The sequence below is a fragment of the Pholcus phalangioides genome, unplaced genomic scaffold, assembly GCF_987345545.1.
Source record: "Pholcus phalangioides strain wild (caught in Gottingen) unplaced genomic scaffold, Ppha-v1.0 ptg000017l_1, whole genome shotgun sequence".
Lineage (NCBI taxonomy): Eukaryota > Metazoa > Arthropoda > Arachnida > Araneae > Pholcidae > Pholcus > Pholcus phalangioides.
The window spans coordinates 674,807-692,334 of NW_028301610.1; the positions used below are offsets into that span (position 1 = coordinate 674,807).

At 33.0% G+C, this 17,528-nt stretch overlaps 1 protein-coding gene across 3 annotated transcripts in view; it reads right to left on the bottom strand.

The window, feature by feature from the left end:
- Nucleotides 1-17,528, bottom strand: part of LOC149072090 (solute carrier family 25 member 44) — a 90,188-nt gene that overhangs the window by 19,778 nt on the left and 52,882 nt on the right. For all 3 annotated transcript variants that reach the window (XM_089246095.1, XM_089246093.1, XM_089246094.1), the window contains exon 3: nt 4,114-4,241. In XM_089246095.1, coding sequence (XP_089102221.1) covers nt 4,114-4,241 — 128 coding nt within the window. The remainder of the gene's footprint in view (nt 1-4,113; nt 4,242-17,528) is intronic.

Here is a 17,528-nt window from a genome sequence, read left to right on the forward strand (position 1 = left end):
AGAATTTAAAACCAATTTCATGATTGTAGCTATTTGTGTTGCATGTCACAAATCTGAGTTTAATTGGACTTTTGTGAAATTTGACAGCAGCAAATAGATATGGAAATTTAAGATTATAATTTGCAATTTTAAATTTTTTGAAATTTGCCAAGTTTCTTTCATTGATTTCTTTGATAAGTCTGTCAATTGAAGTGTAGGTATTGTTAAGAGAATACTCGTTGATAAGTAACTCTTTATAAAGCACTTTGCAAATAATAGCAAAATTATTAGCAGCTTTATCAACAACCGAGATTATTAATTTCTCTTTCAGTTGCTTGATTTCTTGTAGAAGTTTCTTATCCTCATTTCTTACATTTATTTAAAAATGTCTTTGTCTTTTAGTATGTGAAATTTCCATTCCATGAAGTCTTCCATAGGCCATACATATTTTCGAGATGAATTGATTAATTTTATAAGAGATACTATTGAAAATTAGAATTTTTGAAATTTTCTTATTTAATCTGAATTTTGTGCCAAGACTCTCATGATGTTATGTAGATATTCAGATTCAATAATAGACAAATCTTCTGTAATAATATGTTTTTGTTCTTTGTCAATGTATGGTCCATATATTTCTTCGTTACAAAAATAATGTTCTTTTTCTATCTAATTGAGATTTTTACTGAAGAAGTTGTAATTGGAAATAGTACTTTTGATAGGTTTTGTGAATTTATATGCTATTTTTGGTGTACACGTTTTGTTCAGAGGAAAAATATTGTTATGCTTATGAAGAATGGAAGGCAATTTAAAAGTTTGTCAAAAATTCTATCTAGGAATGGAACAACACAGTATTCAGTATCCTTTTTAAGTGTAGATTAAACAGTTTACCCAAATTATAAATTTTCAGTTTGTATTTGATTAAGTCATGTATGATCAATTTATTCAATTCATTATTGAATTTGTAATGTTCTAACCTATTCTTAACAAACCAAATAATTTGTTTATTTTTCAAAGAAAAGATTTTTTTCATGAATGGTATTGATGAAATCATGATTGCAGGTATTGTAATTTATCTTGTCAAAAATGCTTTCAATGTTGACCTCGTCTAATGTAAACATTAGGAACAGTGTTGAAGGTTTTGTAAATACGTGTTTTTCCAAGATCTGGAAAATTCTGTCCATTGATTTTACTAGAGATGTAAAATTCTCGAGAATAATCTTTAGGAGAATATTCTCTGGAAGGACTACTATATTATAAATAACTTGAGAATATTCTTATGATTTCTTGATGAGAATATTCTACTGTTATTTATAATATAGTTATATATAATATTGTTGAGAATATTCTATGAAAGGACTATTTTTATAAATTACTGGGGAATATTCTCTTATCAAAAATAAGAATTACTTTCAAGTTATTAATAATAGTCCCTCCAAAGAATATTCTCCTCGATGAGAATATTCTTCAGTTATTTATAATAGTAGTCCGTCCAGAGAGTATTCAAGAATATTTGTGTAATAACATGTATTATAATAAAGTAACTCTATAAATAACTTGAGAATAATATTCTATTATTTTTTATAAGAATATTCTCTAGTAATTTATAATAGTAGTCCTTTGAGAGAATATTCTTTGCTCCTGTCTCTCTCCTCGACATGAATATTGAAGTTTGTAGCCCACAATATTGAAGCTTGAAAGCAAGAAAATGAAACCAACATGGCTGAATTGCACAACTTTTAAAGAAATATGAGTGATACAGAATTTAAATGTATGTGCATTGAAAAAAACAGTTCTGTATCTTCTTAGAATGAAGATGATTTTGTATAAGAATAGCTTTCTTTGTCAATCAACTTTGGTTTTACTCTTTGCTTTGAACTATTTTCTGAAAATTTATCTAATTTTAAATAACTTTTTAAGGTTTTAATCTAAAAGTTTTTAAAATCTTCACAACCAAACTTTTAAAACCTCTCAAAATTTTTACATCCAGGAGAATATTTTCAGAATATTCTCCTTCTCCAAGAATATTCTCACCTCACGTCTCTAGATTTTACTGTTAAGCCCATAAGGGTAGTGTGTTTTATATTCACAGATATGAATATTTTCTTTATCAAGTCTAGAGTTATCTCATCCTCCTCTTCATCAATGATACTGATGGATGTTTTCAAAGTTATGGTTTTTGAAGTGTTGTAATTCGAAATCTTTTTTGTATAAATATATAAAACTTGTGTATAAATATATAAATATAAAAAATCTTTCATATATATATATATATAACTACATGTAATCTCAAATCAAAATAATATCACTCGTGAGAAAAAGCAGCACTATCAGCAAAAACTGTAAAACAATTAAACTCAAGCAATGGAAACAAAGGGGAAAAATACACAAGATGATGACACCTACAAATATGTTAAAAACATACATAAATAAAAATGAAAAACCAAAGACAACATAAAATAAAATAATCATATACACACCAATGAAACTCGATATGATGAACTAAAATGCACATTAAAAATGATGAGAGATCAGAAGCACTGAGAGAGTGATAAAATCTATGACATGTGGACGAACATACGAAATCTGGTGGTCCATACTCTTCCAACTCTGCATCGGAAGCTATAAAATTTAGCATTACCCCTGGCAGATGGAATTTTAATTTGTAATGAATGTCTTCTCAGTGATGGTCTGGCAAATCTTTCAAAGAATGGGGATGACTGACCCGTATAGACTGAGTTGTGTACAAGTTTAAAGCACAGTTTCAAGTTGGCCTCAAGACAGCGCCATTCCAATGAGTGGACTGCCAGACTTCTCAGTCTTTCTTCATATAGATGGTGACACAGACTACAGAGCTGCTTGGTGAATGATTTCTGCACCTTTTCAATGAATTTTATGTCTCACTTTTTTTTTGTAGGGACACCATATTTGCAAACAATATTCCAGGATTGGTATAAAAACTAAATGTATGCATGAGTGTACCAGTGTCACATTTATGATAGGCCTTCAGAAGAACATAAGAAGCGCATATCTTCCATAGCTTAGTTGGTAGAGCACTCATCCAGCACACTAGAGACCAGGGTTCGAGTCCGCGTGGGGGCAGAGATCAATTTTCTTCCTTGCAATCATCACCTCCAGAAATATAACCTGTCTTTCGAGGAATCTTGTACAGAGTAAATTATGTGAATTGTTTTAATTGTTTTTAAATTAATTTGATTTATTTTCAATAAATTTATTTTTACTTTATTTTGATTACATACAAGATTGTTATATAATTTCACACAATATGTCAACTGAACCTTTGTTAGGCAGAAATCTATGTTGAATGAAAAAAAATCTCATTTCCTTATGATTCCATTAAAGACAGGTCTTACTGTAAAAAAATGAAAAAATTTTGTTATTATATCTTATATATAAATGTGAAAGTATGTATGTTTGTTCTTTATATGAATCTACAATTTCGGATTGATCGTTGCCAAATTTTGCATACATACCAAACAGGACCGGGATTGAACCATATGCTACTTTAAAGGTTTATCAGAGCAGAGCAAATGCCCGAAACGGGTGAAAAGCCGTCAGGCAACAATGGTTCCTGGGCCCCAAAAATTACTTCCAGAATGTTTACTTCAGTTACCATGGTTCCCTAACAATGCGTTTCAAACATGAACATTCCTTTACAATGGTTTGTCACTTCTTTGATGCTGCCAGTATTATAGTTTATTCCTTTATAATGGTTTGTCCCTTTTTTAATCTTCCCAGAAATCGAAGAAAACCCAGGAAGCGCCAGGTATCATGGATAGTTAAGTGATATACATAAAATATATTATAAAATTAAGGCTACAACATAAAAGTTTATTTATCGTCTGTGTCTTGAATATATTAGAATGGATGGTGTTGATTCACACAAGCTGCAACTTAAGCAAGATTTGGCCAGTTTCGATGTCAGTTCTTATGCATTACATTCTTCCACCATTTGCATTATGCATGCAAATTAGTTTTAGAACTGCAGATAACTGAAACCACCAACATGGCAGCCTCACTGATCTGATAATTTATATGAAAATATTGTTCACAATTACAATCTATCAATTTTCACTCAAAAACTTAATAAATCTACTCAGCCAAACATGAAATTACTTGAATACGAGCTCTAATGACATCTAATGGATTTGTTATAACAGCAACAGTTACACCACTCATCTGTCCAGCAACACAACTTATAGCCATATGGGAAGTCCAAATAGGAACAATTGATACCAAAGCATCTGAAAAATGTGATGAAATTAACAGAAGTTCATTTAATGCACCATAAACTCAGCAGTATTGTTAAAAATAAAAAGTCAATACAAATTTGGCTTGATTATTCTGCAATAACTCAAGGGGGGAGGGGGGGTGATGGTGTGCACCTATTACATTTAGAGCTCATTTTTTCTCGCCACTTTTTTTTATTGCAAAAAAACACACATTACACAAATACTGGACAATAACAAACAAAAAGGAATATAAGAGAAAAAGAAAAAAAAGACATACATATAAGGAATATACACTATGTGGTCCCAAGGGACACAAAGTCCTTCCAGGAAGCCAAAAAGGATTTTTATTACATTGTTTCGCCACCAACCACCACCAAAAAAGAACATATAAAAAAATGTAAGGCATTGTATAACTGTTAAAAGTAAAATGAAATTGAATTTAGTGAAATTTAAAGAATATGATGTGAGCATATTCTGGGAATGCTTACAATATTAATGCACATAATAATATATAATTTTAAGAATTAATATATAATATAATAGTTATTTTTATACTTATCTAGTTTTTAGATGTGTGTGTGAACAGTTTTAGAACTTGTCTTCATAATTCTGAATGCTTTTCGCATATTTGTAAATTTCATATTTGTAATTAGTATTATTAGCAGTTGTTGGTTTTTTAACTAAAATGAATTCACTAATTAAGGAGCAAGCATTAAATGAGGAACACTTTTGAGAGATGTTTTTGTTCTTGGCACTTAAAAATTATGTTTGAGTGTAGTTCCATTTGTTTTTCTATGAAGCCAATCTTAATTTTTTGTCATGAAGTTTAATAAACTTTGTGATAAAAAACGACTATAAACTTTGTTTGTAAATATATAATTGTCTGATGTCTAGCATGTGACAGTTAATTTTTCTACTGTTTTCAGTATGGGTTTGTTAGTTTACCTTGTTATATGCATTACTTAGTTTCATGATGCTACAATGGTATGCTCCACCCTATGCAGATAAACCGAAAGTTATAATTGAGAAAACCCAAGCATGAAAGACATCTTTCACAAAATCTTCCCCTATTAAATACTAGAGCTTGTATAAAAGAGCTGTGTAAAATCTATTTTTTTTTGTTATTTTATCACAATGAGTCATCATTACCAGTCATTCTGTATGATTCCCACTAAGTATTTGTATTCTGGATTTTTTTGGCAGTACCAGTTTTGTTGTGATTGAAGCTGAAATATGAACTTTAATGGAGATTTCAATGTTGGAATTTAAGCTTCTTGTTTTAATAATCTGATATAATTGGCCTTTTCCACTCAAGTTTGTTTGCAATCACATCCACTGATTAATACATCTCAGATAATCCTCTGTCTTTGTTATTCATCATCCTCTAAGTACAGAGCTGTGTCATCAAGACACAGCTGGAGAACATTACATCAAATTTTGAAGGATTGACAGATTTTGATGAGCAGAATGATAACTGTGATTTGTGAAAAATTTATGAGAATTTTTGGTAGGGCATTTCCTTAACCCTTTGAGTTGTTTTTAAATTTTTCCTGATCTGCATTATAACTGCCATATTGGAAATAAAAGCACGTTAAGAACGTAAAATATTTTGGGGTGACCAAAATAAAGCAGATCAAGTTTGATGAAATATCTCGGGATTGCCACTGAAAGGGTTAAAGGCAAAGTACCTCAGGAGACAAAAAGTTAGCTTCATAAACATAATTATGATAGTCTGCACCTTCGAGTACAATAGCTTATAGCCCAAGTGATGATTTGACCATATATTGACTCTACAGTCAATTCACAATAACTCTGATAAGTCAAACACCTATTTAAGTCGAAGTTTACACAAAAGAGAGAAATTTGAAAAAATAGCATTTGACAATAGAATTTAGCATTCTAACAGCAATAAGATACAGTAGCTTCATAAACATAATTTTTTGTGGTGAAATATAACGTATTTCTCCACAACAATTTTCAATTGTTTTAAATGCTATGAATTCTTTGGTGATTAAAATGTACCAAAAAAGATAATCATTTGTGGGCAGCGATTCCACCATGGAGTGACTCGATGTAAAGGCAAATGTAGATATGTTCTTAAACATTGATGATATGGTACTGATTTGCGATGACATGTATGATGTGATGTGAATGTGATAGCGATTTAGCTACACAAGGAAGATGATATTTTGATATGTTAAAGGGACAAAGATGACTCTTGTTTTCTTCCTCCTCCTTTGAAGGAGTACATTAGGCCATTGGTACAGTGCAACCAACATTTCATAGTGTTGACAATGTTGACAAGAATTTTTTTATGTCTGCTTGCAAAAATGTGAATGACTTTTCAGGAGAGAAGGACAAAGGAAAGATAGGCAGTCAAAAACCACAGCATTTTTTTGACAGAAAATAATTGTATATACAATTGGTTTCATTCATATGAGTATCATGTATGCTTCTGTTTAGATAATATAGTATTGTCAGAGGTGGGAAGTGACAAAATCCATTACGGAGCAGCTTTGGAGCAGTAAAATTCAGGATTTGCAGCAGCAAATTCAGGATTCCGAGCAGTTTTGGAGCAACAAAATATAGCATTCGGAGCAACAAAATATAGCATTCGGAGCAACAAAATATAGCATTCGGAGCAGATATTTATAAATTGGAGCAGCGAAATCAACAAGAATATTTTTGTTAACCTCCCCACTTTCCAAATAAAACAACTGCACTGTCTTTTGTTATCAAACATCTTTTCATCAGCTTGTTTTTGGTGTCTCAGGCTTTTGACACCTTGTTTGAAAAAGCGGCTGTCATAAAATTTTTAGCACCAGCCTATTTAAGATGATTTTTGCTTACTGAGGGCACTACTTGCTGTCTGGAACAGCAGCACTTTGAATGGGCTAAAAATTTTCTATAAGTTTTCAAGAAATTGTTGCAAAATGGGAGAAAATTTCGGAAGAATCAAAACAATGTTTGGCGATTCAGCACTCATTATTTGGCAAAACTGGCGATCTGACACTTGCTATTTGGCAAAACTGGCGATCTGACACTTGCTATTTGGCAACATTGGCGATTTAATGCTCATTATTTGGCAAAGTTTCTAAATTAGCATTCGTAATTTGGCAGACATGTGCTTTTTACTCCCTGAATGAAAATTTGTTTCACGAAACATCAAGATTTGATGCAATAACAATCGACTACAGTAATTTCTGCTGCTTCCAGTGGCAACTTTTTTTTTAAAACGGAAACTGACTCACATTTGCGCTTTAAAGCAGAAAGACCATTGCAAACCATCTTCAGTTGTACGATCACGGATATTATTGGGGTTTCATGATAGAAAGCCAGATGAGAGTCTGATAGTTTAAATAAAGCGATAGTTTAAGTACAGAAGGAATAAAACACGCTCTTCTCAGAAAGAATTGTTTCACGACAAGCAGGAACAAAAAATTTTGCCGTCCTTTCTGAAATTCGTGGCATACTGAAGCAAAATTTGCTATTTGGAGCAGAAAAATATGAATATACACTATTGGAGCAGGATGGCACAAGATGTTAATTTTGGTGAAGTGCTGAGCAATTGGCGCAGAGTTCCAAACCCTGTGTCTAGGTTATTTTTAAATATTCTCATTCCATTATGATTGCAACTATGATTGCATTGGAATAATTTATCTTTGGGAATTTCTTCATCTCCAATGTATATATACACACAAAAAAGAATTATTTTAAGAAAAAGGAAAAAAATTGAATTTTATGAGAGTAAAATAGAACCCATGCAGTGGGTCTTCATCGGGGGAACCCCATGCATAGTTCAAAAAGTGTAGGCGTTTCTGAAGGGTGGCTATGCCTAAATGCATTAAAAATGCCAACCCTTGTTCCTCTATGCATAGGCGGAGATAGACTTGGAAGTCTGGGGGGGGGCCGCAAGGTCATTATTGCTGGGGGGGGGGGCACGATGATAATGTCAATTCGTATATACACATATACATTAGATCAGCCCACTCCACTTTTGACCCTGGGGGGGGAGGGGCAATGCCCCCCATCACCCCCCCCCCATATCTCCGCCCATGCCTCTATGCCTGCCTTCTCAAAAACATGTTGGACAAAAAAAGAGACAATGAAAAAATGTAAAATACAATATTAGAAAAAATAATATATACAGAGCTTCAGATTATAAGCTCAAAGAATCATGAGAAAAAATACATACAAAGTTACAGGAAAAAATAATTACAGTGAATATTTTACAAGGATTATGAAAAATGTCAAAAATAAATCGAAAAGTAAAAAAAAAAAAATCAATAAATCACCAGACATACCTCAAGAATGGACAGACTGTTTTCATTAAAATTTTTTTGGAAATGTCGTTGAAGAAGGCGGTTGGAATACTGTTGCCAGATGCAGTTTTGAAAAGATTGTGGAGTGCTGTATTGAATTCCTGTTTATTATCACAAATGTGTCCAAATCTAGAAATTTGCAAAATGCGTTTCAGAATATTTTGGTATTGGTGTTTGAATGCCATTGGCTTAAACTGTTAACAGAAAAATCGAAGTATTTTCTTTTGTCATAAACACCCGTTTCCCATTTATTGTTTTTTTTGTATCCAGGAATATTATTATGTCCTCTTTTGCGGTTTCCTTCAGAGAAAGCTCTTCAGGATAGATGTTGGGGAAAGTGATGTTAAAATTGCATTTGTTGAAAATGATTAGATCATCAATGTAATGAAAGCCAACAAAGTTGTATTGCAGTTAGGATTTTTGTTCATAGAAGTGTTTTATTGTTGTTGATATAGTCAAGAACCTTATGTTTTCTATTAGTTACAAAGTATTCTATTGGCTTGTGAGCAATCTTGATGAAACTGAGAGAGGTGTTGAGTTTGACCTCTCTGTTTCAACAAGATTACTCACAAGCCAATAGAAAACTTTATCATATTCAACAATAAACGCTTCAACTCTATTGGCTTTAGGTCCATTCTCTTAAAGGATGTGAAAGTCTCCTTTTTGAAATAGAGCAACACACACGAACAAAAATTCTTCATGAATGCATCGCTGCGTTCAAGCATACGAAACCTCAGTCATTTTTATGCACTACAAGTTGACAAAGCTAATAATAACTTTTGCATCATGTGTAAATTTTTCTTCACAAACTTATCCTCCAGGAATATGCAGATACCAACACCTATTCTCTCATAAACAATAGTTCTAACATAATCAAAAAAAGAATTCTTGCATTTGACAAAAAACTTGGAAACTAAACATGACTCTCTTACATTTCCATATACTTTTGGCACAGTTAAATTCCATAAGCAACCAATAAAATTCAGATTTGTACCATGTGGGACAGGAAGCTATAACAATGCTGCAGGAAAAATGTTTTTTAAAGCACTTAACAATATACTCTCACTCATGGAAGACGATAACATTATCATTAACAACCACCATAAGGTTCTTGACTATATCAACAACAATAAAATTTCTCACATTCGCACATATGATTTAAAAAACCTCTTCACCAACATACCACACAATAAACTCATTGACATATGTTTTCATCTCTTTCAAAAATACGAAGACTCCCTTAAATTTAATTTCACACACTGGAAAAACCTTCTTAACTTCTGCATTCTTGAAAACTTTCTTTACAATAGAATACATACAGAATACATATATTACACATACATATATAGAATACAAGCAGATTAAAGGAATACCAATGGGGACCTGCTATTCGAGCGCCCTTGCCAACCTTTTTCTACACTTCTATGAACAAAAATCCAAACTGCAATACAACTTTGTTGGCTTTCGTTACATTGGTGATCTAATCATTTTCAACAAATGCAACTTTAACACAGCATTTTCCCCAATATCTACTACTACTACTACTACTAAACCACACATGTACCTCGTCCATAATCCTCTGTGGAACCTCTAACGAATTTCTACATGCGGGAATTTGCGTTGTACGTGCAGTGAAACCTGACGTGAAGTTTGTTTCTGTGTAATGCTTGTTATGTGTAGTGCTGCCATCTGCCACCAGTTTTTCTAACTATGAGTGTAAGTGTAATGATTGAATAATTTATCATTGTAAGCCTGTTGTTCCCCAACATCTATCAAACCACAAAAGACGACATAATAATGTTCCTGGATACAAAAACAACAATAAATGGGAAACAGGCGTTTATGACAAAAGAAAAGACTTTGATTTTTCTGTAAACAGTTTAAGCCACTGGCATTCAAACATCAACACCAAAATATTCAGAAACACACTCATTTCGCAAATTTGTAGATTCGGACACATTTGTAATAATAAACAGGAATTCAATGCAGCACTCCTCAATCTGAACCTGGCAACAGTATTCCAACTACCTTCTTCAACAACATTTCCAAAAAAATTGTTAACAAAAACTCTCTCTATTCTTGAGGTATGTCCGGTGATTTATTGACTATTTTTTTTTTACTTTTCAATTTATTTTTGACATTTTTCATAATCCCTGTAAAATATTCACTGTAATTATTTTTTCCTGTAACTTTGTATACATTTTTTCTCATGCTTCTTCCAGCTTATAATCTGAAGGTCTGTATATATTTTTTCTAATATTGTATTTTAAATTTTTTCATTGTCTCTTTTTTCGTCCAACATGTTTTTGAGAAGGCAGGCGTCGGGGAACAAGGGTTGACATTTTTAATGCATTTAGGCATAGCACCCTTCAGAAACGCCTACACTTTTTTGAACCATGCATGGGGTTCCCCCTGATGAAGACCCACTGCATAGGTTCTATTTCACTCTCATAAAATTCAATTTTTTTTCCTTTTTCTTAAAATAATTCTTTTTTTGTATATATATATTTTTGAAAGAACAAGTGAGCAGCACTAGCGCTTTTATCATTCAAAAGATATCTTTTCACTACCTCTTAATTTTTTATCTTTATTTCTCTTGTATTTTTATTTTACTATATATATAGTTTGACATGTTTTAAAAATACAATAATCATAAATAGCACTGTTATTTTAATAAATCTTTTCCCCCACTCTGAAACTAGAATTGCTGAAGTCAAACTAACAAAAACTTGAAGCGTTTTGTTGACCACTTGCACATTTGACTTATCATGATTTGATTGTATATAAGTGGCCATATGAGCATTCTGACACCCTGTTTTGAGGTCACTACTCGAGAAATGAGTGATAAAAATCTGTAATATGACAATGGACAGTGAAAAAAAGTGCATGGAATCAGGACTGAAAAAAATTGAGGGTGGGATCAACCCCTTAATGTTTGGCAACAAATTTTGAGATTGTGCAGTTTAAGTACTAGCAATATATTGCAGAAACTCGTGTCTTTATTAACATTTAGAAATAAATAATGGAACTCAGTTTTAAATTTGAGTGATCACACATTTTTTTCACTCATCACACTGAATTTTGAAGCATTACGGTTAAAAATTTGATGGTTTTATTTCATTTTTAGATTCTTTGTTTAACATAATCTGAATAAATGAAATAGTTGTGAAAAATCAAAAAATTGTGAGTTTTGAAAAAAATAAAAAAATAATCATAATTATGATAAAATTTCCTTTATTTGAATTGAAATATGGTAATATTCTCTTCAAGATGAAAGGAAACAATGTAATTTTAAATTTTTTTTAAGATTACACTGCGCAACACTAATTTTGGTGCCAGGTTTTTTAACTGATTGCGTATTTTGTGTGTAGAAAACGAATATGACATTAGTTTTCGTCAATCCACTCTTGTTTGTGAAATATGAAAACAGCATTATTTTAGTTAACACATTAAATTAGGCTTAGGGTATAGACATTAAATTAAAAAAAAAAGCTTAATTTTTATCATTTCAATTGATTTAAAAAAAACACAGTAACACTCCTGTAAATCTTAATAGCTTAATTAAAAATCAGAAATCAAAAGAATTAGATGAAAAGAAAAGGAAAAATTTTTTTTACTACGAAAGCTTCTTTTGTTTGAATTTCTTGAGTGGACTTTGCTTACACAGGCTCTTTGCAGATTCCAACAGTAATCTGCCATCATATGAGTATCCCATCTGCCCTAGTATCGGCCCTCCTTTGTTTTTATGTGCTGGTGAAATCGTTCACCTTGTTCCAACCTAGTATCACCTAGATTTTCAAGAAAACAGCCTACGTGGCTGTGCAAGTAATGAACCTTTTTATGCTCATATTAAGACCAAGGTCTCTAAAGTTGTTGAGTATGCTGTTAACTAGTTCAACATAGCTTTCAGCCTTGTGGTTGCCAATAAATTTCTTGACAACAAGGACAAATGAGATCCACGCTGTCTCATTTATGGAATCTATGAAATGGGAATCATTTATGAGCTGTCTGATATGAGGACCATCAAAAATTTCAGCTTCAAGTTTTCTGTACTTATTCCATGCATTTTTTGTCCTATGTATGCAAAGCAAGTGCTGTTTTGATCAAGAGGTTTCATGAACTGTTTTATTAACCCTAGCTTTATATACAGCAGAGGCAAGATGATTCTGTCTCCTCTGGCTAAGGGTTCATGAATGACATTTCTTTCTCCAACAAACATACTCTCTTTAGTAGGCCACTCTTTTCCTATCCAGCGGTATTGTTTGGCTCTGCAATCTCATAGGAACAAAAAGCAAAGATATTTCATGAAGCCCCCTTGCTGACAAAGGAGAAAGTTAACCATTTTCAAGTCCATACAAATCACTCATTGATGTTTGTGAAACTTAATCTCCTCCATAACCAAAGCGATAGTATTGTATTCCTCTTTCATTTTGGTTGAGTGAGCAATGGGAATTGACCCCTTTCCCTTCCCATTAATCCACTGTCGTAGATGTTCTGTACAAGTTTTACACACTATGTGTGTGGAGTCAAAACATTATCTATGTATGAACACCCCTCCCAACTATAAACAGTAGTTATATTAGATGTAAACACTAGGTTATGTCAATAAATATGGATTCATAAAATCAGTTGACAGCACTATAGAGAAGAAAAAAGCAGAAAAAACGAATCCACATAAAAAACTTATAAATCAATGTTAAAATATTTCCCAATTTAGCTACGCTGAATCTAAAAAAATAGAGCTGATAAAGAAAAAAAATGTTTTCACATTTAAAACCAGCACAACAAATACAGTCAAAATCAGTTAAAAATTCCAGGCACCAGAAATTTTTTTTTTGTAACACTATATTATCTGTTAGTAATGGATTTTATTGAAAGATGTTAATAATATAAATGGAAAAAAAACCTGACTTTGCACTGTCGTTTTTTGCCAAGCTGTCTTAGAATATTCAATTCTACTTTGTAGGTTCCACATTTGTCATTGATCTAGAGGAGTTGTGAAATTCTTCTGAATTTTCCAGTTTATGTTTCTGAGAAAGGGTTGTTTCCTTTTTGAGATATTACGAACAGCAGATTGATCAGAGCTAACTAGCAAGACACGACAACCAGAGAAAATTCTACTGTGAATGATAGAAAGAATCTGTATTATACATGTTTCTTTTTAGCAGACCTAACCCTCTTGATATCAGTCATGGGTTGCAAAGGACTAGGCTTATGTTCATTTCACCAATTAATCTAGGCTCAGCTAAAAAAATAGTAACTGTCATTGATAAGTCCAATGGCATAAAAAAAGATTATGTTGAATGTCTACACATCTTTGCATATGTTTCAGAGTGTAGTATTATAATTTTGGATGGGTAATAGAAACAAAAAAACCTTTTTTCCTACAACATCCATGTTGCTTAATGACAATCACTACCTAATGAGTTATGACAAGTGCTTCTTCAAGAATGGAAACCATGAAGTTGAACATGTCAATTGCTACCACTCTTGCTTGAACTACCTCATTACTACCACTCTTGTTTAGCTGTAGGGCCTATTAGCTTCTCTCTAATACTTTAATGTACAAATAAACATTATTTTGAATTCCATACTTTATCTTTTTTGTTATATTTTGTGCACTGTTTCCATAAATTGAATTTTTACTCTTATTAAATTTTCCACATCCTTATGGATTTGCATATTTTTCACTGATCATATGGTTAATGCTTCTTCAAAATGTATGCCTTTTACATTCAAAGTTACACTATTCGGCTGGGCTGGAACTAGGGAAAGGTGAAGGGGGCATGTGCTTCAGGTAGAAATCCTGAAGAGGTGGTTAATTTTAGAAGGAAAAGAAAAAAAATGATCTTCATTACACAAAACATATAGCAAACACTTTTTTGTACACTGAGAGGAGTACTAGCTTTTACAGGGATGAGGATGGCAAAAAATGTAGTCCCTACCCAACAAAAAATTTTATTAGGTTCCTATCATTGAGATTATAATTTTAGACATATCACAAAACATTTCAAAGAAGAATTTCTATACTACATAGCAGTAAAAAAAATTCATTCCAGAGAACCAGGGTTGTTTGGTTTAAAACAAGTGGTTTTTCAAAAAAATCACATAAAAAAAAAAAATGGCCTAAATATAATTTTTTACCCTGAAAAATATCATATTAGTCCATTATTACAAAAAATGTTTTATTCTTACCACATTTTCTATTCTTGGGGTATATTAAGATGGTATATCTTTAAATGGTGTAAGATGATATAAGTGGTTTTTTCAAAAAAATCTCATAAAAGTGGCCTAAATATAAATTTTCTTTCATATTAAGTATCTTAGTTGCTAAAAATTTACAGTATCATTCTTACGGCATTTTCTAACTTTGCGCTACATTCTGATGCTCTATAATATCTAAAGCAAATTCATGAATTAAGATGGCATCACACACATGTGGTGGTGGTTTATTATCTAACAAAAAATTTTCCTTTCACAAAGAAGCAGCAATAGTAGTGACTTCACTGGCATGCTTGTCTTATAATCCAAAAAGAGACCAGCTGCTCCTTAAAGACAAATGCCAGTGTACTAGTAGTTACATTAGTTTCACAAGACATTTTCATTTTACTTCCATAGGAAGCAGACCATTTCATACTGTATATTGCACCAGGCTTAACATTGAATTATTATTTTTTACACATTTTCAACAATACCACCAGTTAATCAAAGTTCTACGGTACAGTAGTAAAAGCCCGAAATTGGCCAGTTCGTGAAGTGGCCGGTGATCCCTGTCCAAATATTTTTCAGTTCCTTGGAATATGGACAGGGTCACCATTTGGTTAGGATGCAGAGTAGTGATTTATGAAAAATAATCAGCTATGTACAGGGTGATTATAATTAAAATTCTGATTCCAAAACACGAATAAGAAATGCTGGTCAGAATGGCTTCAAAATTTGCATGGGTCCATCGCTTGAAGCAATGGAATTTTCTTTGAAGAAAGAAAAAAAAAACTTTAAAATGTACAATAGTCTAGTTAAATTATACATGGTTCCTTGCAAGAGGTCGAGTATCTCTAATTTTCGGATACGTTGTTGGGACCAATGCCACTAATAAAAAACCAAGTTTGCAGAAATGAAAGCCCTGTGCAAGCTGAGCTATACTGAAAAGTTTGAAAATTTTCAGACTTTTTGGTTTTTGCTTTATATTTCGATTTCTATGCATCAGAGAGCAAAAGTGTAAATTACAATATACACTCATGTCCATAAATTAAGGATAATTCAGAATCACACGGAAATCGAAATCTAAAGTAAAAATTTCACCTGTAGAATTATCACACACATCTGCAAAAATGATATGTAAATTTCAGGAAGCCACCAGATGATGCCGATGGTACGTCACAATGATGAGAGTGTAAGGGGGGGGGGGTATGTAAGGAATGGTGGCAAAGAAGTGAAAGTGTTCACAAGAGTTCTGTAAGGCGCTCAGTGCCATAAGCGAATAGTTATGACACAGAGGACGCATGTGGATGATTTTTTACGTGGTAGAATTATCGGCCGCCTGGAATGTGGGCGTACTCAGATGGAAGTATCCGAGGAACTTGGAATTGCCCAAAGTGTCATCTCTAGGCTTTGGCAACGATTCCAAGATAACGGAAATGTCAGTAGACGTTACAGTACAATTCGCCCCCGAGTTACAATGCCGAATGAAGACCGGTATTTGGCAGTAACTGCCAAAAGCAGGAGACAGAGCACAGCATCCGACCTGTCTCGTCAGCTATCTGCAGCCACGGATACCACAGTTTCAAGGCAAACCGTGTACAGACGTTTGGGAGATATTGGTCTATATGCTCGCAGACCTGTCAGATGTGTTCCGTTCATGGCAACTCACTGTCGGCAGCGATTAGCCTGGAGTAGAGAACATGCAATGTGGACATCGTCACAGTGGGCTTGTGTGATGTTTTCAGACGAGTCCAGGTTTAGCTTGCAGTCTGATTCACGTCTTTCATATGGAGAACGCCAGGTACCCGTTACCACCAAGACAACATCATTGAACGACACCGTTACAGTGGTGCAGCATTGCTCGTTTGGGGTGGAATTATACTGGGTTTCAGAACAGATCTGCATGTTCAAACCAAAACCATGAAAGTCCAAATTTATCGGGACATCAGTCTGGAACAACATGTACGTTTGTTTAGGGGTGCCATGTGTGCAGAATTTGTGTTTATGGATGACAACGCCCGTCCTCACCGAGCAAACATCGTAAACGAATGCCTTGAATATGAGGATATAACCCATATGGAATGGCCAGCATTCTCACCTGACTTGAATCCGATAGAGCATGTGCTTGGCCGACGAGTTGCAGCCCATCAACCACCTCCTACATGTGTACCGGAACTTCGGAGAGCATTGCTTGCTGAGTGGAGTGATCTTCCCCAAGATCAGATTGATAATTTGATACTCAGCATGCCTAGGCATTGTACGGACTGTATTTCATCTCATGGGAGACATACAATGTATTAACCATCATACCAACCATGTAATAGTAAGTTTTTGTAAAGGAGATATTTTTTACAATTGCTCCAGGGAGCAAAAATCGTAGTTTTATGAATGGTATCATACATACACCATCGTTTTTGTTCTTTATCTTTTGTTTAATAAATGGGATTTATGAATAAGTAACGTTTGTTTTGTTTCTGAACATTTATTCGCCGGAGCTGGCATTATCCTTAATTTATGGACATGAGTGTAGTAGAAAACAAAATTTGCTAAAACTTTTGTATTTATAGTTTTTTTCCTACCAGCTATAGTTATCAAACTGCAGAGCAGTGACAATGCTATAATTTTTGCAAAATTACAAAATATGCACATATTGGAGAAATATTGATGCAGAATTTCATTGAATATTGGTGATTAAATACTATTAATACACATTAATAAAACATGAAATATAAATAAATTTTTAAAGTAAACAGAAAATTAAAAAGTATGTAATTTG